This window comes from Eublepharis macularius, chromosome 11, assembly GCF_028583425.1.
Source record: "Eublepharis macularius isolate TG4126 chromosome 11, MPM_Emac_v1.0, whole genome shotgun sequence".
Taxonomy (NCBI): Eukaryota; Metazoa; Chordata; class Lepidosauria; order Squamata; family Eublepharidae; genus Eublepharis; species Eublepharis macularius.
In genome coordinates, this window is record NC_072800.1 from 40,008,526 (window position 1) to 40,031,669 (window position 23,144).

At 36.8% G+C, this 23,144-nt stretch overlaps 1 protein-coding gene across 1 annotated transcript in view; it reads left to right on the forward strand.

Annotated features, from left to right (window-relative positions):
• Positions 1–23,144, forward strand: part of SLC4A7 (solute carrier family 4 member 7) — a 102,478-nt gene that overhangs the window by 62,671 nt on the left and 16,663 nt on the right. Inside the window, exons 8-18 of the mRNA XM_054990810.1 lie at positions 2,185–2,300; positions 6,048–6,205; positions 6,775–6,862; positions 7,704–7,850; positions 9,241–9,344; positions 11,134–11,308; positions 13,650–13,783; positions 14,970–15,215; positions 16,280–16,385; positions 18,031–18,192; positions 21,237–21,350. Of these exons, the coding sequence (XP_054846785.1) occupies positions 2,185–2,300; positions 6,048–6,205; positions 6,775–6,862; positions 7,704–7,850; positions 9,241–9,344; positions 11,134–11,308; positions 13,650–13,783; positions 14,970–15,215; positions 16,280–16,385; positions 18,031–18,192; positions 21,237–21,350 (1,550 nt within the window). The remainder of the gene's footprint in view (positions 1–2,184; positions 2,301–6,047; positions 6,206–6,774; positions 6,863–7,703; positions 7,851–9,240; positions 9,345–11,133; positions 11,309–13,649; positions 13,784–14,969; positions 15,216–16,279; positions 16,386–18,030; positions 18,193–21,236; positions 21,351–23,144) is intronic.

Consider the following 23,144-nt stretch of genomic DNA (forward strand, 5'->3'; position numbering starts at 1 on the left):
TTGGATTTTAGATATGATTTCCTTGTGCTTTGCTTGGTATGCCTTAGGATATGGTTGTTCATGGTAAAACATGCTAGACTTCAGACAGGACAAAACTAGTTTGAATATTTATTAAGTCTTCTTGAAAATAAAAGGGAAATGAATTAATTTGGGAATTTTCCATCCGTGTGCAACAATTTTTGTTGTAGAGAACAGTTGGCTATTAGTACAAATTGTAAATTCTGTATAGGACTTTTCCAACCATGGAATTAGATTTAGGAAGCAAAGGCCTACATGAAACATACTTTCCAATTGGCAATGAAGCTGTCAGACACTCAGGAATGTCTATGTATACTTAATGCATACTCTTTATTTCCATGCTTTTTCCTAGCATTGGAGCTACCTCTGAAATTAACTTTAGACATTAAATTTGTTGGTGAACCCAATACATTCAACAAATAAATACATTAACCCTACATAAAGAGCATGGAAGTTTGACTTGGTAGCTCCTTTATAGATGCTTGAGAGTGTTTCCTGTAAGCAAAATTGAGTGCTGTTTCGACGTAAGTTGTTGGCAATGACTTAGACTGTTCATACTAGCCCTATCTGCATCTTCCTGCCATAATTAGTCCATTTGAATTGTTCATGAAATTTGAAAGGATAAACTTATTGCTTGCTGCTGAAATAATTTATCTTTCACATGGTATTACATGATGGAAATAATTTCATGGGCTTAATTTGCAAAACAAATCTCATGAACAAGTCACTATTTTTCTTTGAAATTCAGATTAATATGGAGAATTCCTTCAAAAGACATTCTACACATGCTTTAAGGCAGTTTCCTAATGCAGCTGCTGAGTAATGTGTCCCCTGCCTTCAGCAAATAGGAATTGCTCTGCCAGGATGTGTCTGTCTTGAGGGAAACTAAACAGTGGAGTAGCATAGGTACTGGTATCTTCTTTGAGGCAGTTTGTTCTCCTTTAGACTTTCATAACTTGTGCATTCAACAGTGTGAGGTTTGGATGTGAGAAACTCCAGTTCAAACCCAGCTCAGCCCTGAATCTTAAGATAGCATTCATATATGTTCTGCTGCAGAGAGAGAGCTACTATTTTCATATGCCATGAAAAAAACATAGTTTGACAAAAATGAGCCAGGAAGTCATTAGGCTTGTGGTCTTCCTTCCTCTTGCTGACAAACCTGATTAAACTGTAGTTTAGAACCCTGATGGTAGGTGGAAAATGCTGCAATTTGTAAAAGCTCCCAATTTGCATATTTTAGTAACTTATATTCTAAACCAGGAAGTCTTCACACTTGGCTAGAAGGATGTAGGAGAAGGAGTGCACAGACCCAAACATTTTCCACCTTGTTTTGGGCACAGATTATGGTTGATTTACTTCATGCATGAATGCAGTCAAGGTTTCAGACCACAGCAATTTTTTAAAAAATCAGAGTAATCATCCTAGTGCAATTGTGTCTTAGGAGAGGTAACTGTTAATAAGTCCAAAAATTACTATCATGAGCAAATATGGAACTGCTTTCTCTGAGAATTTTTTTGAGGTTTCTGATTTATAAGAGTTCCTATTGCTGAGGAAGAAAGTTATTTTTTAAACTGAATAGAAACTTGTCTTTGTTGGGAACATACAGAACTAGAAAGAATCCCAAAGGAAGCTCTATTTGTGTGTAGAGTTTTCCTTATTTATGTGTAAATGAAATTGTGATCATAGCTAGTGTACTATTGCACTTTTTAAAACCTGTGACTAATGAGTGGTAGATGAAATCCTTGGGTTTCAACCTATTAACAAACTAGGTGTTATTACTAGATATTCTAAAGTATGTTTTATTCTGTGGTTTTTCAGACTTAAAGAAATTTTGAAATACCTCTGATGCACGATCCACTCACACAATATTGGTGGTTAGATTTACATTCTTATGTTCTTTTTTCTTTTTAAATAACTTACATTTTTGTTCTGGTGCTTTTTCTGCAAAAGGCCATCATTTAGGCACCATCCAATTTTAACTTTTAACAAACATTCATTGTTTTTCAGAATAAAATAACTTGTTTTGTGTGGCATTTTTGATACTAATGCACCTTTTGTTTATTAACTTCCACATTAGCTTTTAGAAAGCTGCCACTTTGTCATTCTGTAACTAGCTCTGTTTTCCAGAGATGAAATTTTGAGCATAGTTGTATATTCTCTTTCTAGGTCTCTTAGCATCACCCCAGTCAGCACCTGGTAATTTGGATACTGGAAAAAGTGGAGATATTAAAACCAGTGGAACAGGAGGAAGCAGAGAAAACAGCACTGTTGATTTCAGCAAGGTAAATTATTTGAAGTCATTTGGAGGAGAGAGATCTTTATGAATTTAAGCTGATTCTTATTCTCAGGATAGTAATTAAAAGATAATAAGCCTGCATATTGTTAAAGCTCCTTGCATACAGGACGGTCTAATATTTCTCTTGTTTAATCACTGGTGAAGGAAGGGTTATGGTTTCTGTAGTAAAGCACCTCCTTTGCATTCATAAGGTCCTAGGTTTGATCGTCCATTAAATCATCTCAGGTGCCAGAGCTGGGAAAGATGTATCAATACAAGGCGGCTTCATATGCAACATTGTTTCAGTATATAGATATTACTGTGATTTGTCATAAAAATTTACAAAGCATGATGAAAGCATATTTCAAAAACATAAAAATTGGACTTTAGCATTATCAGGGTTTTTTTGTATAAAAATGGTCAAGGAAGTAAGTTTAATTAAGAAAACAGGCACCTAATTGTTCCATATTTTGAACATTCTTTTCTGATAATTTTGTTAGTTCACAGTATTTTTTCCAGAAGCATCATCTGTTCCTAAGCATGCCAACAATAGCTAGTGATTTCAGTCAACATATTGCATAGAGATTTCCAACTATCCATGTGTGTAGAAAGTCCTTTTACTTTTGAGGTATTTTGTTTAAACCATCAACTTTTATAATGTCATATGCAATACAGTGCTTGAATTATGGGGTAAAATGAAACCCACAAGCCTCCCTCTTACTGAACCCATCCCATTTAATGCCTGTTATTGCTCCTCTTCATTGACATTACAAAACTGTTCCTACAGGGTGTGAAATACAGAAACAATCTTGGTTTTGGTGGTGGTTGGACATTTAGAAGAATTATTTTTAGAGTAATTGTTAGTACATTAAGATTGGTTGCTGTTGCTCTGTTAATAAAGGCCCATGTTAATAACGATGAGTTTATTAGGCATATAGAATGGAGCAGTCTGTGCTGCTGTTCCCAGACTATGGAATTCTTGGTGGTAGATATTGTTGTTTGCTTCTACTACACTTTGATTTTATCTATTGTTTTAATCTCCTTTTGTTTGTTGTGGCTAGGTGATGTGTTTGTAAATGCATTATTTTTTGTGAGCCTCCTTTTTGGGATATATCCTCGTATGCTAGCAGAGGGAGTAATAAACACTGGCAGAGGCATCTTTCCCTAGCCTCCTATAAGCTTTAAAAAGGCCAAAGGTTAGGAGACTTGCATGAATGAAGAGCCATGCAACAAGTGTGTTTGCTCTGAAGAGAGGGGAAAGTGAGCAAAATCACCCTCTGACTCTTCTGTCAGTTGAGTCTTAACCTACTGCGAGCAAAACAGGCAGGACGGCAGATTTTACCCGCTTTCCCCTAGTCCAGAACGGTCCCCCAACCTTTGGCACTGCCTTTTTAAAGCTTATAGGAGGCTAATGAGGAAGGGGGAATATAGAAATAAATAAATAATTTTAAGTAGGTAACTACTGGAGAGGAAGGAGGAGATGTAAATAAATAATAAATATTTTCATTTTTTCAGTGGTAGAACGTGATTCTTAATAGAAGTAAAGATGCAGATACAAATATAAACAAATTGGATAAACAGATGCATAGGTCATTATAGGCATGAAAACAAGAGAGCATAAGAACAAAAATCAAGCAAGTGCTTGGGTATCTTGTGCCTCCTTTGGTTCAGACAGCAAACTGTGCCAAGAGTTAAGTCCCCCTGATCTGCTTAACTGTGAGATGGGAATGTTTCGGTTCCCATTAACAACAACAAAACCAGCAATAATCTTCCCATTCTCACTATGTTGAGAGGAGATCTAGAAAGGGGAATTTTCCTCCCTCCAGTGCTGGGTTCATCAAAGAGGATGATTGGATGAAGGAAAGGGATTGAGCTGAGATACTGGGAGGATAACACAGGATGAGCTAATGGTCGAATCCACATTCACCCATTACCCGCATGTTTATCGGATATCTTCCGTTTGCCTCCAATCCGCGATTTTTTCCTCTTCGTTCACATTCCTGCTTCCAATCCGTCTTTCTCGCGCGTTCCTCCGGTCACACGGCCGCTCGAAAATCGCTTTTTTGGGCGGGACCTTTTTTTCCCGCCCATTTTTTTTTTAGTGCACTTTTCCGTTATTTCGATCTTGCCTTATAAAGAAACATCATTGAAGATAATGATGCCTCTCTTTCCCCCACTGACAGCACTGATGGCTGTCTCCCGTTTCTTTTTGGGGAATTTGGAAGCATGTGGGAAGCTTTCGTGGGCATTTCCTACGCAGGACAATTCAGTGCCTGAATTTTACTGAAGTTTCACTTCCTTGGAGTGTCATTATTTCGATATTTCATAATTTCGATATTACAGTAATATAAAATAAAAAAAATAAAAAACAGTTAAAAAGGAAGTTTTGCGAGTCCGTTCTGAGGATGGATTCACCCCAAAATGATTTTTCAAACTACCAGATTTGATTCAGAAACAGCATAATCAATAAATCCAATGCTATGAAGTCAAAAACAGTCTTTTGCAGACTACGGAGCACTTGCAAGTTGAATCAGCCAATAGGAACTCTCGGAACGGCCGGAGAGACAGGAAGGGGGGTGGTTTTTAAAAAAACCACGTAAATTGCGCATTGGCTCGTTCACGGCCACCATGAAACTCCCGTTGAAAACCTGTGACCACATATTTGGGAGAAATGCGAATGAAATGCGTCTGTTTAATGAGGTAATGTGACCGGCACTCGGGATTGCGTGGGGAATGCGGGGAACATGCGACTTAGAATGAGTAATGTGGATTTGACCAATCACTCTTTGTGATCAGTGAAAATTCTGCACCAGTCTGTCTGTATGTTGTGACAGCAACCTAGCCTTGTTCTGGGCTGCAACTTGTCCTCATTAATTCCAGAAAGAAACTTGCAAGGATTTATTCTTTGCTTTTAATCTAGAAATATGTTCAGGGTGTTGCTATTTGAAGCAATAGGCTTCTGTATTTAAACCTGTAAAACAACTAGATTGCATCTCCTTGCTTGATAATTCAGTTGCACAATGTAATTGCCAATTTACAATGTGTTTGGGAACTGAAATCTAATGCATGCATACAAAGCTAATTTACATTCTAGTATAATCATGATGAGAGGTGCCATTATCACCGTTCTTGTGTTTTTACTTGGCCTATCCTTCTCTGCACCTGCCTCGTCTCCTGTTGTGCAGGAGTCAGCCTCCTGGCACTGTAGTTGTGGCACACTTGGTGTGGGACTCAAGAGGCCAGCTGTAAGTGTTCTGCTCTAGATAGTTGTGTAACGTGTTAGTTTTTGGTGATCTTTGTGTATGTATGTGAACCAGTAGTTCATGTGCTGTACAATATGGTGGTGTTCATCTGTAATTATATACAGCTGTTTAAGGTTCTGTATTTTCACACAGTTTTTGAATAAAAAATATACTACTCTTTCATATGTTGCTATTTCAGATTGACTTTATTGAATGAAACATCTCTGTATATAATTACATTGACTTTTTAGTTACGTTTGTAGATGTTTATAAATGTTAAACTGGTTTTGTCCCAAAAAATAACTCTAGAAAACTAATTAGGTAGTTTAAATACTTTATAGAATAAAATAGCAAGGTATTGTGATGATAATAAAAAACCCAAATCCTAACTTTTCCCTTTTGCTACCTAATGTTGACATTACATCCACTTATCATTGAATATTAGTTTAAAAATGGAATTACTGTCAACATAGTAAATGAAGTTGCAATTTTTACTTATTCCTTCTTAATAGGTAGACATGAATTTCATGAGGAAGATTCCCATGGGTGCAGAGGCATCAAATGTGTTGGTGGGAGAAGTGGATTTTTTGGAGAGACCTATTATTGCTTTTGTGAGACTGTCGCCTGCTGTGCTTCTCTCAGGCCTTACAGAGGTTCCTGTTCCTACTCGGTAAGGAAAAACATACTAAAATAGCCTCTTGTATTTTCTTAGACAGTTAGCTAGTATGGTTTTGATTGGGGAAGGAATTGTTATCTTTTAATCTATTTTGCATCTTACTTATCCAGAGTCTACAATATAGGGTTTTTTTAAATAAAAAGAAATGTTAATTTCCTGTCATTCGTTGACTCAAATTCTTTGCTAGCATTAGATTATTTACTCACAGTATTTACTTGCCGAGACTGGACACATCTATAGTGGTCTAAAAATGTAATTGCCCATTTGTAGCCAAATTTGGGCAAAGTTTGCTAATAAGAGGAGCATTGCAGAAGTAAATTGTTGTAATTCATATGTCTATCTGTCTGTGCGTGTTTAAAACACTCATTTAAAAATAATCCCTTAGGACATTTGGGATCCAAACACAAATTATAACTATATTTTCCTTTTCTTACTGGTCATCTTTTAAAATTGATATATACAAAACTTGATTCGTAGGTCCTCCAAATAAAACTATTTACTCAATCTAACCTCTCGCCTTATTTAGATTGATATCTGATTTGTTGAAGTCTGTGTTTCCACAGATTCCTTTTTCTTTTGTTGGGTCCAGCAGGCAAAGCACCTCAATATCATGAAATTGGTCGATCAATAGCAACGCTTATGACTGATGATGTGAGTACTAGGCACTTGGTTTCCATTAAAGTAGTCATTTATTTGAATGGATGCTGTGTTCAAATAGAATTATTATATAGTGATTGACAGGAATACATATACTAGGGACATATAATGGTATGGTATAGTCTAATGTTACATCTTGTTTCATAATATAGGTATAGAAGTAACCACAAACTCACAGATGCTGTGTGTATGACATGTACAGAATTCACAAGGATGTTAACAATTAAAGAAAGCTGGTTTGTGTTGTAAATAACACATTATTGTGTGAATGGCATCAGCTTTGTAATAATTATGGCCATACTAAAAAATCTGTCCAAGTAATCTAATTGCATTTTTGTGCCATGCCATAAGTTTCTTTTTCTGGAACTTTTGTTTGAGGGCACTCTGAGAATTTTGTCCTTGATTGTTTAAGAGTATTGCCATTTGAAACATAACTCTAGCAGATTGTTCAATGAAGATCATGTTTCCTTCAGATGTAGTCTTTGTTATTCTTTTTTTTACCTTCTCCAAATGCCTTTAGATATTCTACTGTTTCTTCCCTTACCCCCCTCAAATTTCCCAAACTTTTGACAGCTATAGTTTACTAATTTCTTAAAATATTGTAGGTGTTATGATTCCATAATAATGCTTATGAATGCTTGCCTTCATATATAACTGCAATTTTAACATACATTTTAAGCATTTCAAAGGTGTGGGTATTAGAGTATTTGCATGTTAAATGTATTCATTCATTTAAACTTTGAAAACACCTGTCATTATTCTGCATTGTGTCAGGCAAGAGTTGTGTCATGTCAGGAAATCAAATGTAAATATGTACGTATGTGTGTTTATAAAGGTTTTCCATGATGTTGCTTATAAAGCTAAAGACCGAAATGATCTGCTGTCTGGAATTGATGAGTTTTTAGATCAAGTGACTGTTTTACCTCCAGGAGAGTGGGATCCATCTATACGAATTGAACCACCTAAAAGTGTTCCTTCTCAGGTAAGAACTTCAGCAGAGGACTGCCTTTAAAATTGTATAATGGTGTGGGAGGGCTATGCACCTCCTTTAGCTTCTAAGATTTCATCCGACATTGCCCATACCCTTTCACAACTGTTTATTTTCACAAACATGAGGGCTAGAAAACTACTTAAAAAACTATATTCACTGATAAGTGAATTCCATGGCTGTTCTGCAGTATTTCTGTGCTTCAGAAAGGTTCAACATATGTGACCTTAGCTAGAGTGTAGAGTTTATTTACAGGCAGATTCTCTAAATCTGCATTTGATGTAATTTTTAATTGGAAACTTTCATGCTGCTGAATTGGAATTCATATGCAAATTTGACTCTGTCAAGCTGGGACTGAATAGAGACTATGAATGGTTATCACATTATCACAGGTAACAGATTCTCTTTACAGAGGCGTGATCTGGGGGAGCCCAGTGACGCCTGGTGTGGGCTTTCGGGGACCACAGTTCTCTTTGTCAGATGCAGCTGGCAGGGAGAGCTGTGGTTATCGAAGGCTTATACTACATAGGAATTGGATACTTTCACTGCTACAAACTAATACGGCAAACTGACTGCACACCAAAAGGAGATGTTTACATTTCCAAGCAAAGGAATGTTTTGATTGCCTCCACGCTAATTGCATTCTGTCCCCTTGATATATGTCCCCTTCTTTCCTCTCTCTCTCTCTTCTCCCCTCCTCTTCTGTATCTGCCCAGTTTTGATCATGCATCTGCCGAAGAGAACTTGATTCTCGAAAGCTTATGCTACAATAAAATTGGTTAGTCTTAAAGGTGCTACTGGACTCTTTTTGATTTTTCATGCACTGAGTACTTCTGTGATGCAGGTTCTCACAATGTACCTATGGGAATGTTTTTATTTGTTATTTAAATAGTTTCTGATCTAGGGCGATCAGACTCAGAACCATATAGCTTCAGTGAGATCACTGTGTCACGAGCTTTCAGACCGTGTATGAACTCTTACATGCATATGCTGTGCATTGAGATGGTCATAGATAAGTACCATCTAGTGACTTGCTGTTGACACACACATTGTATATTGTCAGGTGCCACTATATCTACTGTATATTGACTACTACACATGCAGCTCCTCAACAAGGCAAATAAAGCTCCTGGCACCATTTTGGATGGGGCAAATGGTGCCAGAGGGGAAGGCTGAAGTCCTTCCTCCCCCCATGGTTAAATTTTTATTTAAGTTCATGATAACCTTAAAAAAAAAAACGGCTTTCCTGCTTGCAAGACAATGTCAAGCACAGTCTGTGAACCTCTGCCTGGATAGCAGAAGGAAAGTGTGAAAAGATGGGTTATTATAACTTTAAAGAAACATTCATGCAAAACTCACACATTAATTTCATTCCTTCACGCAGGAAAAAAGGAAGATACCTAAATTTCCAAATGGAGCTGCTATTCCTGGAGAGCCTCTCAAAGAAGAAGGCCATCATGCTGGACCTGAATTACAAAGGACTGGAAGGTGTGTTGTGTTTGCTTAACTGTTACGAATGTCAGAGAAACAATTGCTGCTATAGAAATTTGCAGAATGCTGTGTTTAAAGTTATATGAATGAGAAATATATTGTGTCTACCATAAATACTTTCCTCTAATTTGGTGGCCTGTTTGGGCCTTGTAATATAATGAAGCTTTGATGAACTCTATTTTTTCAAATTGAAACAATTTCAAAAATATTTAAAAGTCATATGTTGATCAGAATAATGGCTTAAAAAGTGAAAGTTGTCTATAGGGGGCTAGATATTTAAAAATGTTTTCTAAAATGAATACAAATCTAGATCTAAAACATTTAGGGGTGTCTATGTGTTCAATGTCTGCTTGACACTTACAGAAAGGAAAAACCTTTTAAGAAGCCAGAAGTGGTCTTCAAAGATTTTCTTGGCTAAGTTAGGTTCTACAACAGCATTAAACCAAATCTCTTGATAACTATATACTTGCCTACAAATCAAGATATACTAATATTTTGTAAAGCTTAAAAGTACATGTGGAGAGTAGAAGACTTTTAAAATAAATTAGGTGATGATTTCCCACAAAACAAATAACTCCTCTTCAACAAATTTTAGTAAACAAAAACAATATCCCAGATTTATTCCCTTAAACTTGTAAATAACAAAATATATGTTGGCATATTTCCCTTACAGTGGTTATTTTCTTAAGTTAAACTGGTTTGATTTTTAAGTGTCTTTAAAAATAGTATTTCATTTGCTTGTTGACATTTTTGTTATGTTGAGCTTTCTCAACCTAACTGTGGTATAAAAGTCCCTTAGATAATTACACAGTGCTGTGCAAATTTAAAAAATCAGTACAAGTACCATGCAGATGGAGAGTTCAGAACATTATGCTTCTTCATTTGGAGCAGGTTTCTGATGAATTTAGTTTGTGAATAACGCCTGGATTCAGAGATGGGGTTGATTATGAGTTCCAGGAGTTGGTAGGGGAGCATTTCAGTGCTTCTCTACATTACTGCCAGAAGCAAAAAACTTAATTTAAATAAAGTAATTACTTAATTAATAAAGCCAGTAAATTAAGTTTACTTAATTAAATAACATTGCATAATTTGAGTTCTCTAGTACAGTGTATGTGTAAGACTGGATATGGAACTGCAACAAATACCGGGATCTGAAAAATACCCTGGATGCAAATGTGGGCTCACATAACTCAATGTGCAGAAGGCTGTCCTCATCCCTTTTTTAAGGGAAATACTTGTTTTTTTCTTAACTTAGAAGAGAACGGACAAGGCCTCTGTTCATGCACAAACACAACATTTCTTAGAGATCCAGAAAGCTTTGAGCCATCCATGCGGAGATACATTCCTTTGAAATATATAAGCTTTCCAAGTAATGTGTTGATCAGAGAGAACCTATTTGCTAGTACAGGTTTTTTATTAAACATGCTCAATGCAGGAAATAAATGGCCCCACAAAGTTGGTTGCTGAGGCAAGATACAAAATATTTTGTTATGTTTATTGTATTAGGTATAGGTGACATTAGTAGTCTAATTTGCCAGGCTTTTTTCAGTGTCTAGCCCACTATACACACAACCTATGCTGGCATGAAGAGCATTTACTCACGTACTGAAACTGACTACATGACATTGGTATACTCTTTGCCGTCTTTATTATGAATACATTTGGAGTATATAAAAAGGCTAATTTATGCTGAAAATCAGCACTGTCCGTCTTACTTCTCCCATAGTTTTAAGCATTCTGGAGTCCTTTAGTGTACAGTTTGACGAGTTTCATCTCACCTATTTAGGCTTTTTGGTGGTTTGATACTTGACATCAAAAGGAAAGCACCTTTTTTCTTGAGTGACTTCAAGGATGCATTAAGTCTGCAGTGCCTGGCCTCGATTCTTTTCCTATACTGTGCCTGTATGTCTCCTGTAATCACTTTTGGAGGGCTCCTTGGAGAAGCTACAGAAGGCAGAATAGTGAGTACAAAGAATGGTAGTAGCCAGGCGTTTAGATTTCCAGAGGCAAGTGACTGTGTTCATTTGTCTCCTTTATTTTTCTACCTTTATTTGAAAACCTTTAGCCACAGCATTTGATTAGCCCCATAGTAGATGTTCCTCAGTTATTACTGCTGTGGAAAACATGAAGAATATGTATGTGTGAACAGGAGAAGATGCACAGTTAAGGTAAAAATAATCCTGTCTTAATGAACTGTTCTATGAATTGAGAGAGAGAGAGAGCATGTATATGGGGTAGTAGGTCTGTGAAGGTAATGCCTCTTGGAAAGTGAAAATAAAGTATTGTCAGGGCTGGTACTAAATATTATACACACACTCATGGAATAAAACAGACTGTGCTTGTGTTAAGGAAAGGTTTGGAACAGGGAAATAGAGTAGGGAAGGGGCATTAAACCTTTCTTTGCCTGCTAGTTTTCCACATTACAAACACATTCCCTGCAGGCAGGGCTGATGGCTTGGGGAATGAGGATGGGAAGTTGCAGCAGAAAAAGATTGGCGGAAAGAGTTGAACACTCCTCTCCATTACCCCTTCAGCATTTCACTTTGCTGCTCTCTGAAGTTGCTTTTCTCTACAAGAAGCAATCATCAAGTTAAAAAATACACATTTGTGTGTAATGTGAAGTTTGGTCCTCCAGCATTTCATACCTCAAAATATTTTTTCCATTAACTATCCCGCTCTAGTTTTGCAATAAAAAACAGTAAATCTTACAAGAAAAGCATTCATTGTAAATCTTAATCATTTTGTCACCTTAAATATCATGTTTTAGTGATGATTAAAAAGGCTGTGGCTTTTATGACATGGGATGTGACCTAGCGGGCATTAAAATAAATAGAAATGGGAATGTTTGTATTGCTTAGGGTCAGTGTTTCAGTACAGGAACTTGTTATATGATGTTTCAAAATTTAGAGTCTTTCTCTCTGGAGATGTTATTCTAAGCTGTCCTTCAGAAAAGAAATTGTAAATGTCTATTTTTAAAATTTGTCATATACATAGAAAATTTCTTTTGCTTTTAAGAACAGATCTTTGTTTTTCCATGCTGTAGCTGTACTGCTCATTTACCAGAATTATTTTGTTTCAGGCAACATTTAGCTTTAGTACTTGAGTATCAATCTATTTTGATGTTGATTCCCACCCACCTCACCCCCCAATTCCCAAAATAATAACCTGTGCAGCACCTGTTTTCAGAATTTTAAAGTGGCCTTGTAATATGTATTTAGCAACAGCTGTTTGTGTTGAAGTACTTGTCTAATTCTTATCATGCAATTAGAAAAATTTGTATCTCTTTATGTTAAAATACAAAAATGCCTTCTTTCTTTTAGCTGCTCTCAGTTGCTTGGTGTGCATCAGAGAATATATTAGTTACACATGTGTGTCCAAACCCAGTAACTGGTTTGTAAGGTACACACTTGCGTTCACACCACTTATCATCACCTCGGGAGTGCTCCTGCCCTTGTCATCCTGTCTGCATTGATTAGTTTATGGTTAACATTAGAAAGACTGGATTAATCCTGTATGCTGTCTGTGTTGTGTATAGATCATGACATACTACTGGTTATGATTCCTCTTTCGCAGATCTCTCATGTTGGTACCTAAGTGTTTTCCTTAGTGCTGATGGATTTTGATGCACATTGTGTCAGCCAGTTTTGTGCGTAATACTCCTGAATAGTTTTCCATGGGTTAAGTAAAGTTGTTGTTTGGTAATCTTTTGTTGCCTTTTGATCATTTACAATTAATGACAATATAACTTGCAGTTAAGTCCTCCTATTTTCTTGTTTATGAGTAATATCATATGTGATACTCTATTAAAAAAGGTATTCATGCACTACTAAGGGGGAGGGTAAAGTTTGCTTCATTCATTTCCCTGTGTACATTTATTTCCTTATACATTAAATCATTCTTGTACAGTCACATCATTTTCTGTTGTGTCATGGTTTGACTAACATAAGTTTAATACCGTGCATTATATTCAGTTTTGATAAGGTTTGTTGCAACATTACCTTCCTTCACAGGAGAAAGCCCTTTATCCGATTCTCCTTATTTTAATTAGGTGTTGTGTTCTAGAGGTTAAGGTGTATGCCTTTTCTTCCTTTAGCTTCCCAAATGAATCACTTGATCTCATGTTTTTTTATTTATTCATTTCATGTGATTTATTCCAAATTCTCACCATGTTATGTTAAATTCTAATGTGAGGTTAGATTATAGCCAATTATCTTTATTACTGTCATGTAAGGAATATATATAAAATCAGTGGCAAGTGGTAATCATGTTTTCAGTGAATCACAGGCTTTTCTTTCCCCTCAGAGTGCAATAGAGTCTTTGTTTGGAGCATCATTAACTGGGATTGCCTATTCGCTGTTTGCTGGGCAACCTTTGACAATATTGGGGAGCACTGGACCTGTTTTAGTATTTGAAAAAATATTATTTAAATTCTGCAAGTAAGTGTATTTTTATGCAAAAAAAATATGTTCATTATGTTTGTTCAGAGAAATTCCATGTTGCTTTTTGAAACACCTGAAAGTGAAAATAACAGCTAGTGTAATTCATGCTGTAGTGTATGTTATAGAATAATTTAAACCCTTGAATTTGAACACGATACCATGATTTTCATGTTAAGAAATATATCAGAGATTTCTGAAATAAATATTAAACAGGCCTGTGAATTTTCTGGAATCAAATGTGTTCTGAAGCTTTGTAGGATTTTTTAAAAACCATTTCAGCCATGAAATTCCTAATTTAAATACTATTTAAGTCTATTGGCAATAAAGGCAACTATTGCAATGTGGTGTGTTGTTGTAATACTTGTTAGAGGTAGTATAGGTACATTGTTTACTTGCATTTTGGTATCGCGCATACATCAAGAGAAGCAGTTATTTAGTTAGGTTAATCCAGTTTACCAGGTCACTGCCCAAATTCTGGAACAGACTAAATAAGAAACTTTTCTTGGAAACAGTCTTATCTGAAAGTGCTAGAAAACGTTTTAGGAACCTTCTCTTTAGCACACATCCGGACATCATCTCAAACTTTCAGAAAAACCATATGGTACAGACATCCAGGTAGGCGAGATAACATGCTTCCTCATCAGAAACTCAGTTTGGGAAGCTAGCATGTCGGCAATAAAGGCTTACCATCCTATAGTCTGAAATTCCACAAGGGGATGTAGCGTATGCATATGCTATCTGGCTGAAAAAAGTTTGAGCACTCTTTGAAGCATCCACATGCTTCTCTGCCTCTGGGTCATGTGAGACAGGATGAGGGCACCATTTTCCTCCAGTCATTTTGAACTGCTACAAGAATTCCCTAGCTTTACTGATTCAGCCCTGGAATATTTTGTGACCAGTGTGCATGTATGTAATTCCCCATCTCCAATTGTGACTGCACAGATGACCACTCAGTGAACACCAGTACAGGTAAACGCAGCCTTGTTTTCTTTTCTTTCCTCTCTACATTCCCCCTGGTATTTAGATTCCAGAAATTCTCACAAGAGAACTATGCTGTAAGGAAGCAGAGGGAAATGAACAATAGCAGAGAAGTTGACTGCAACGTAGATCTTGTTTGTTTTCTGCCTCATTTTATACTTAAATACTGGCATAGTTTTACTGAATCTGTATTTTTTTTGAACAGGGATTATAAACTTTCTTACCTGTCTCTAAGAACCAGCATTGGTCTGTGGACATCATTTTTATGCATACTATTAGTAGCAACTGATGCAAGCAGCCTAGTGTGTTATATCACTCGATTTACCGAGGAAGCTTTTGCTGCACTCATTTGCATAATATTTATATATGAAGCACTGGAAAAGCTTTTTCAGTTGGGAGAAATGTATGCTTTCAATATGCGCAATAACCTGGATAGGCTGACACTATATTCGTAAGTATTGCTTTCTTTGTAAACATAGAAGTTGCGTTGGTTCAAAGGAAAAAAAAAACAAAATAAGAAGGCATGTGATACCTTTTTGTCAGGGCCACCTAAAATAACCAAAACAGTGCTTAGTTCTCGCAGCCCCTTCTTATATGCCCACCAGAGTAATGCCAATTGCCACTTTGGGGTCAGGAAGCAATTTCCCCCAGGCCAGTTTGGCTGGGGTTCCTGGAGACGTTTTGCCATCTTCTGGGCATGGAGCAGGGGTCACTGTGGGTGGTGGGGGATGGGGGGTGGAGAGTTAGTTGTGAATTTCCTGCATTGTTCAGAGGGTTGGTCTAGATGACCCTGGAGGTCCTGTCCAATTCTATGATTTCTATGAATGTGCCAGATTTCAAGATTTGTTCCTTTTTTATTTTGGTTGTTTCTAATAAAATGTATTACATGATTGTGGGAGGGAGAAGGAACATAATTACAACAACTTCTTCAAGATAATGATGCTAGAAGTGGTCTAATACTGTTCGTAGTGCCTTTTCCAAATAGTGGCTCAAACTTACAAAGAATACTGAATCTGTCTAGAGTAAAATAATAGTTCATCTTGCTGAGTTGTCCTGCCTAACACTAACTTACGTAAATGCTTCATAAAAAGAAGTATGGTATGAATGACATATTTTCTGCTATTTATTCAAACTTGCCTTGTGTCAGTGTTAAAGATTAGAACCATCTGTCATGTAATTTTTATGTAATGTGTTATTCTTCTGCATCCAAATTATTTCTTTCATCATATTTTCTTCTCTTTTATTTTTTTGTCCTTTAATTCATCACTGTTAAGAACCAAATTAGATTTTAAGTTACTTTGGTTATTAAAAACCAGTTTGTCATGCAGTTGAACTATGTTTATCACTTACTGCAAATATGTATATCATTTCCTGACAAAGTGGCATAGTTTCCCCTTCACTCTAAAGTTGTCAGAACAGACATTTTTTTTAATATGACAGTATTGTCAGTGAATTTCAAGTTTATAGCAATAAGATATAACCATGACTAAAACACTGACATTTTAAACTTGCCAGATGTGTATGCACAGAGCCACCAAATCCCAGCAATGATACACTGGAGGTATGGACTAAGAAAAACAGATCTGCGGATACTATACCATGGGCTAACCTTACAGTTAGTGTGAGTACATTGAGAAAAAATATAGAACTTCACTTTAAACTTTAAAATAAATGTAGAACTGAATCAAGCCTGAAATAACCTGGCACACGTGAGTCTTATTCCCTGGGTTCAATTCAGTCAACTTTTTTGCTCTGTCTTACCAAGTTCCCCTCCTTATTAGAGCCCCCACCCACTTACTAGAGCCTTTGTGCATACAGGTTCCATGATACTTAGCATAGTGTTTTTGGTGATCAAAGGAACCCTTTTTCACTCACAGGAAAGCTGGATGGATGGAACTCCCTGTTCTGTGTTGACTGAGACATATGTTGACTTAAAATTGCCATTTTTATTGTAACTGTCTAGATTTTAAGTGATTAGTAAATTTCCTTCCTTTCTCAAATAGATGATCTATTAAGGGTTGCGAAAGTCTTGTTATCAATGGAACTGTAGGTAGAAATATAAGTGCTCTTTCAGTGCTCTTATTCCAGTTATTTCCTCAGTCCATCTTCCTGCTTTAGGAAAGAAAAAGTTAGATCATAGACCCTGCATGGCTGTCTGAGAAATTTGCAGCACATGTGGCATAATACCGCAACAAAAATATTGTGTTCATTTGAATAATCAGTCTGAAATGTATACTCTCCCGGTACATTACATTCAATATATTTAAAGCCTTTTCTTGAGCTTAAACATGCTTTCAGTACCTGGAGTCACTAATGTTTGAACAAGCCTTTAGAAATGTTTACTCCATTACATTATGTAATATTATTCCTTAAAAAACTCAGTGGCTTCCCACATGCACACTTTCATTATAATTGTGAAGTAGAATCTCTGTGTGAAACCATAATTTTTGCAAGATAAAAGGAAAATTATCACATCTTTGAGCTGAGAAAATAACCAAAAGTTTTGTGTAAAGCCTTAAAATTAATTTTTATTCCAGCATAATAGCATTTGTTGACTAGCTGCATATATTGGATTCTTGCAAGTTAGACATTTATAATAACCTTTATCTTAATTTCATATGTAAACAGCACTATCAAATGAGTCAGTACAGGCTGAGATGTAATTGTGCAAAATTCAGATGTAATAGAAAAATGTTCAGAGATATTTAGCAATAGCAATAACTGGAAATCTCCCTAGCTTTGCTAAGCTGGTTGCAACGTAAAGTCAATTCATTTCTTTTTCTTAATAACGATTGATCATGTATTTTGAATCCACATCAATATATACCATGTTGTTACACACCAGTGTGGTGTAGTGGCTAGAGTGACAGAGTAGGATCTGGAAGATCCAGGTTCGAATCCCTGCTGTGCCATGGAAGCTTGCTGCGTAACTTTGGGTCAGTCACACGCTCTCAACCTACCCTACCTCACAGAGTTGCTGTGAGAATAACATGGAGGAAAGGAGAATTATGTAAGCTACTTTGAGTCCTCATTGGGGAGAAAAGTGAGGTACAAATTAAGTAAAATAAAAATAAAACCAAGAGAGCAGTCCTGAGCAGGTCTACTCAGAATCCTACTCAGGTCTATTCAATGGAGTCTCCTGCCAGGAAAGTGTTCTTAGGATTGCACTGAAAATATATTTAATGAATGCATGCAGGTTTAATTGCTTTCTTGAACATGTCTAGATATAATATCTAACTTGTTTTTGTATATTGCTTGATTTACAGGAATGCAATAGCTTCCATGGTGTGTTTCATGGATCAGCTTGTAGTCACCATGGCCCCTATTTCCCAGATGTTCTTTTTTGGTCTGTCATTTTGTTTTTTACAACATTTTTCCTCTCCTCTTTCCTCAAGCAATTCAAGACCAAGCGCTATTTTCCCACTAAGGTAATTGAGACGGTGTAAACATATTTCAGGGATTTTAATAATGAAATTAAAAAGGCAAAATTGTTTATTTTATATATTTCAATAGAAGTGGTTCAGCTATAATTTTTGCAATGAATCATATTTTGCAATGAATCAAATTTTGCAGTCATAAAGCCAAATTTTCTGTTACGATAATCAACCTTGCATAATGTGGAGTAGTGTGCCACAAACAAACCAAATGCTGCTACAAGGTGCCTGCAGAGCTGATTGTCTGGAGGAAGCAAGGAAGTCTTGTTTGTTGTTGTTGGATTGTTGAATTCCTTGCCTGCAGTCACTGTAATGTCTGTGCATGTAAGCAAAGCAAAACAAATTTATAAGTCTATGGCAAATAAAATATTCTAGCAGCTGTCTTTTTGGAAAGTTTTGGAACACCCCTTCTTTTCTGGATGCTGCTACGTGGTTAATGTTGGGTTGATTTCATTAGCTGTCAAAACCAGCATATTTTACTGGCCTGTTATTGAAAGGAGCTTGGTTTGCAATGATCATCAAACAATGACCGAAACTGGTGAAACTATATGCTGTAAATCAGCTGATCAATCAGTGGTATACAAGCAACATCTGGAGCAGTTCAGTACAACTTTATAAAGATTTTCAAAAAGATATTAGTGAAATGCTGTAAAAAAGCTCTATGAAGGTGAGTGGAACATGCTGGCATATGTAATTCCAAAAACATTTTATATTTATAAGATGAGAAGATTGTGGGAACACATTTCAATGAGCACAGAGCAAAGAAGTTCAGTATTATTTATATAAACATTGTTGCAGCACGTTGTGGCTGTAGCTTTTTAAAGGATGATGGGCACATAATCTAACAACAATCTTTAATAAGGATTTTAAAATTTGTCTAAAATCTTAAGATTTCAGAGGAAGGATGGTTTGACTTAATCATAGTCAACATTATTCAGATATATTTGGAACTAGGGGGTGTGCACCAAAAAAAAAGTTTGGTAAATCTCATTTTTTTTTTTTACTGAATCTGAGAAAAAATTCAGAATTCCCTGAATTCCAAATTGATTCTGTAATTTGGTTCAGGTATTTCAAAAAAATTCAGCCATTATTTTCCATGGGAATATCACTCAGGGAGCTATCCGGTGTGCTGAAGGGGTGGCCAAGGCACACTCTCAAATGCAAGCTGAGCTCATCCCAGAGAAAGCCCAATAGAACCAAACTGAAGCACAGGAACGGAATCCCCCCAGAACCAAAGCGAAGCAAGGAAACCAACACCACATCAGAGAATCACATCTGTTCCACCCAAACCAAACTGAAGCAAAAGGACACTGTTGCAACTTAGCTCAACAGGAGCAAACTGAAGCAAGAGAATGCCTTATGCTTGTGGTTGGGTACTGCTTGGTTCTGTTCTATGGTGTTTCCCATTGGCTGAACTCAGCATCTGGCTGCTGTGAATGACACTGGTTCAATTTTCATGAAACGGGGTGTCTTTAGAGAACAGTCAAGAGTTGGTTCCCCCCAAATCTGGTAAAGTTTGGTTCAAAAATGACTCCTTCAGCCCACTGTAGGCCCCCTGAGTGATTTTCTGATAGAAAAGAATGACCAAATTTAACATTTTTAAAAAAAAAAATCAGTAAAAATTCAAGAAACCTGATTTTCTGATTCAGAATACCCAGATTTTACCAAATCAGCTAAAATTTGGTATTTTAATTTGAATTCCAAACTGAACTGCACATCCCTGTTTGCAACCATACCAAGGGCGGTGGAAGTATGGTGAAGATGAAAGGAGGTAACATACAATCCCATAACCTCTTCCTGCTCCTTCAACCCATTCAACTTCAATAAATAATGTCCTCAGAAACCCTAAACGTAAAATAACATCATCATCTATCTGTTACTTCTAGACAACTTTAAGTAAAAAGATACTGTGATAGGTTTGCCTTAATGTTATTAGTTTTTCTAGAAGGAGACTGAATTTGAACAAATGTAATTCTGATTGTAAATTACTTTTTCAATGTTAAAACTACAGAGTAACTTTACTCTGTGCCCCAGTAGTGTGAGCCTTTCTCAGTTTTTCACCATTAAATTAAAGAAAAACAGCAGTAGACTACAGCTATAATATTGCACAGAAATAACTCTGGTTAATCAATGGTAATGTCTAAAGGTGTGCGATTCGGATTTCTGATTCGGGATAAATACCTGAATTGGACCTGATTTGTAAAAATTTGGGATTTCCAAATTGGGCCCAGCATAGTGGCCCCAATTCAGAAATGCTGAATCAAAGCTTCTGAAGCAATTCAGGTTGCTTTGGGAAGTTTCGGGGTGCTTTCAAACCCCACGATTGGTTCCAGCTGACCAGCGGGGGAGATCCCCCTGCTGGCCAGCTGAAGTTTAAAGGGCCAAGTGGCATAGAAAGGGCTCTTTAAACTTCAGCTGGCTGGCAGGGGGAATCTCCCCCCGCAGGCCAGCTGAAGTGTGGGAAGGGCCCTTTCTATGCCGCTTGCAAGAGGTACGGAAAGGGCCCTTTAAACTTCAGCTGGCCGGCAAGGGAAATCCCCCCACCGGCCAGCTGAAGCGCAGGAAGCCCCACCCCTGCTTATTTCACCCAATAGGAGGGAGAGGAGGTAACCCCCTCATCCCTCTCCCATCGGGTGAAATAAGCGGTGGGGCGAGAAGTTTCAGTGTGCTCTGAATCTTCACAGAGGATACCGAAATGAGGTTTTAAACAGTTTCCCAAGCTGATTGCTGCTTTGGAAATTGCTTATTTCCGATTCTTTTCCCTGCTTCCGAAATTCCGAAGTGGGAAAACCAAATCTTTCTGTCCCTGCCCACCCCTAGTAATGTCCCTACACTGAATTTAACAAGTTCATATTATATTCCTGTGGAATATAAGTATAAATCTGAATATAAGTATAAATCTAAGTATAAATCTCTAAATACACCCTTTGGAAATAACATGGGGCAGTAGCTAGTACCCCTCACCACTGCAGGTATTCTTCATTTGCAAGAGGTGTTTTCTTTTTTTCTTTTTTTTAAACAATGCCTTTTCTTTTTAGGTGCGTTCTACAATAAGCGACTTTGCTGTATTTTTGACTATAGTGATCATGGTTCTCGTTGATTACCTTGTGGGAGTTCCTTCTCCTAAACTTCACGTCCCTGAAAAATTTGAAGTAAGAAAGCGTTCCTTTGAAAAATAAATCTACAACTGTGATAGGATGTTCTTAAATGCTGCCGATCAAATATAATATTAATGAATGTCCTGTGTAACTGTTCACTATTATATGATACAATTACCAGTAATAGAATTGGAATGAACAACTAATGGTATGTTTTAGGCTCTAAACAAGGATCATTGCAAGGCTTTTTGCAGTTCAAAAAGTATATATATTGTTTGTATAATATATACTTTGTTTATAATAATTAAGTTTTTTGTATATCTTTTTGTTAACTTTTTTCCTATCATTTATTTATTTGTGGGGTTTATATAGTGTCCTTATTTTATTTATTTATTTACGACATTTATAGTCTGCCTTTTTCACTGAGACTCAAGGTGGATTACACAGTATGAGGTTAATGGAATCAGTATCAAGTACATTTCCATAAACAATGTCATAGGGTAAACAGATACAAGTTTGAAAGACATAGCATTAGCACGGATCCAAGACAGAGTAGAAGAAATACTGGAGCAAAATATAATCAATTCTAGGACTAACATTAGACAACATGGAGTGCTGGTTGTACGTAGGAGTACATATTTAAAGCAACAGGTAATATATAAGGCAACAATAGTGATGAAGTCTATGATCCCCAACTCATTAGTGAAGCATCTAAGACCCCATCCCTATAACACAGCCCTCCCATTTGAGTAAAAACCCTTTTTGAATAGTTCAGTTTTGCATCATTTACGGAAAGCCAGGAGAGTGGGGGCTCTTCTGACTTCCTCAGGCAGGTCATTCCACAGGATAGGGGCCACCACAGAGAAAGCCCTTGTACAGGCTACTGCTGACTTCTCCTGTGCGCAGCCTGGCACCTGCAGGAGACCCTGTTCAGATGAGCGAAGCTGCTGTGGAGGAACGTAGGGAGGGAGGCAGTCCCATAGGTATGCTGGACCTGATTGATGAGCTGCAAATATAAAAATCACTGAATTATAAATAGTTCACATAGCACCATGTCAGCAAACCAATATAGCAAAATCAGTTAATGACAAGATTATAGTTTCTGAACCCATTATTTGGGGTGGGGGGGAGACATGCCAGTGTTTGTGTTCATCTTTGTCCAAGAAAGTTATGCTTGAAATAGCTTGCATGCATCCTGAGCAAAAGAATAAAATAGAGCATCTCCTGATGCTGATGAAAAGGATTAATAGGTGGATGTCACGACAGTAAGTTTACTCCATATCTATAGTATTTGTTAAACAGCTTGAAGGACAAGATGGAAGCTTGTAGTATCCTATACCGCAAATTATTAATAATAATTATTAATTATTCTGTAAATAGTCTGGTAGTTTTCCTCTCCCTAAAGCATCTAAACTATGCAAAAATTACTGTGGTTGCTGGTATCAAAAGCTGCTGAGAAGTCCAGAAGAACCAACATATATATATTTCCTGTATCTCTTTCCTACCAAATATTGACAGTCAGGATGACCAAGATAGTTTTATTTCCAAACTGGGTGAGAAACTGGATTAAAATGGGTTTAAAAAATTGAATTTTTCTAAGAGAGTCTGTTTTATTATTTCATCTGTTCACATCCTATGTGTGTGCCTGCATGCACACATGACCTTATAATCCTTTTCTCATCTTTCTTCAGTATGATGATGTAAACACTTGTGGGGCAGGTCCTGTTTAAGGGGGACCTGCTTCCAAGTAAATATTCATAGAATTAAACTGTTAGTCATCTTAGTTTATTAATTTGTTCTGTCAGTTCCATAGCAGCTTAAGATGAGTAAAAAATCTGATGAAGGAAG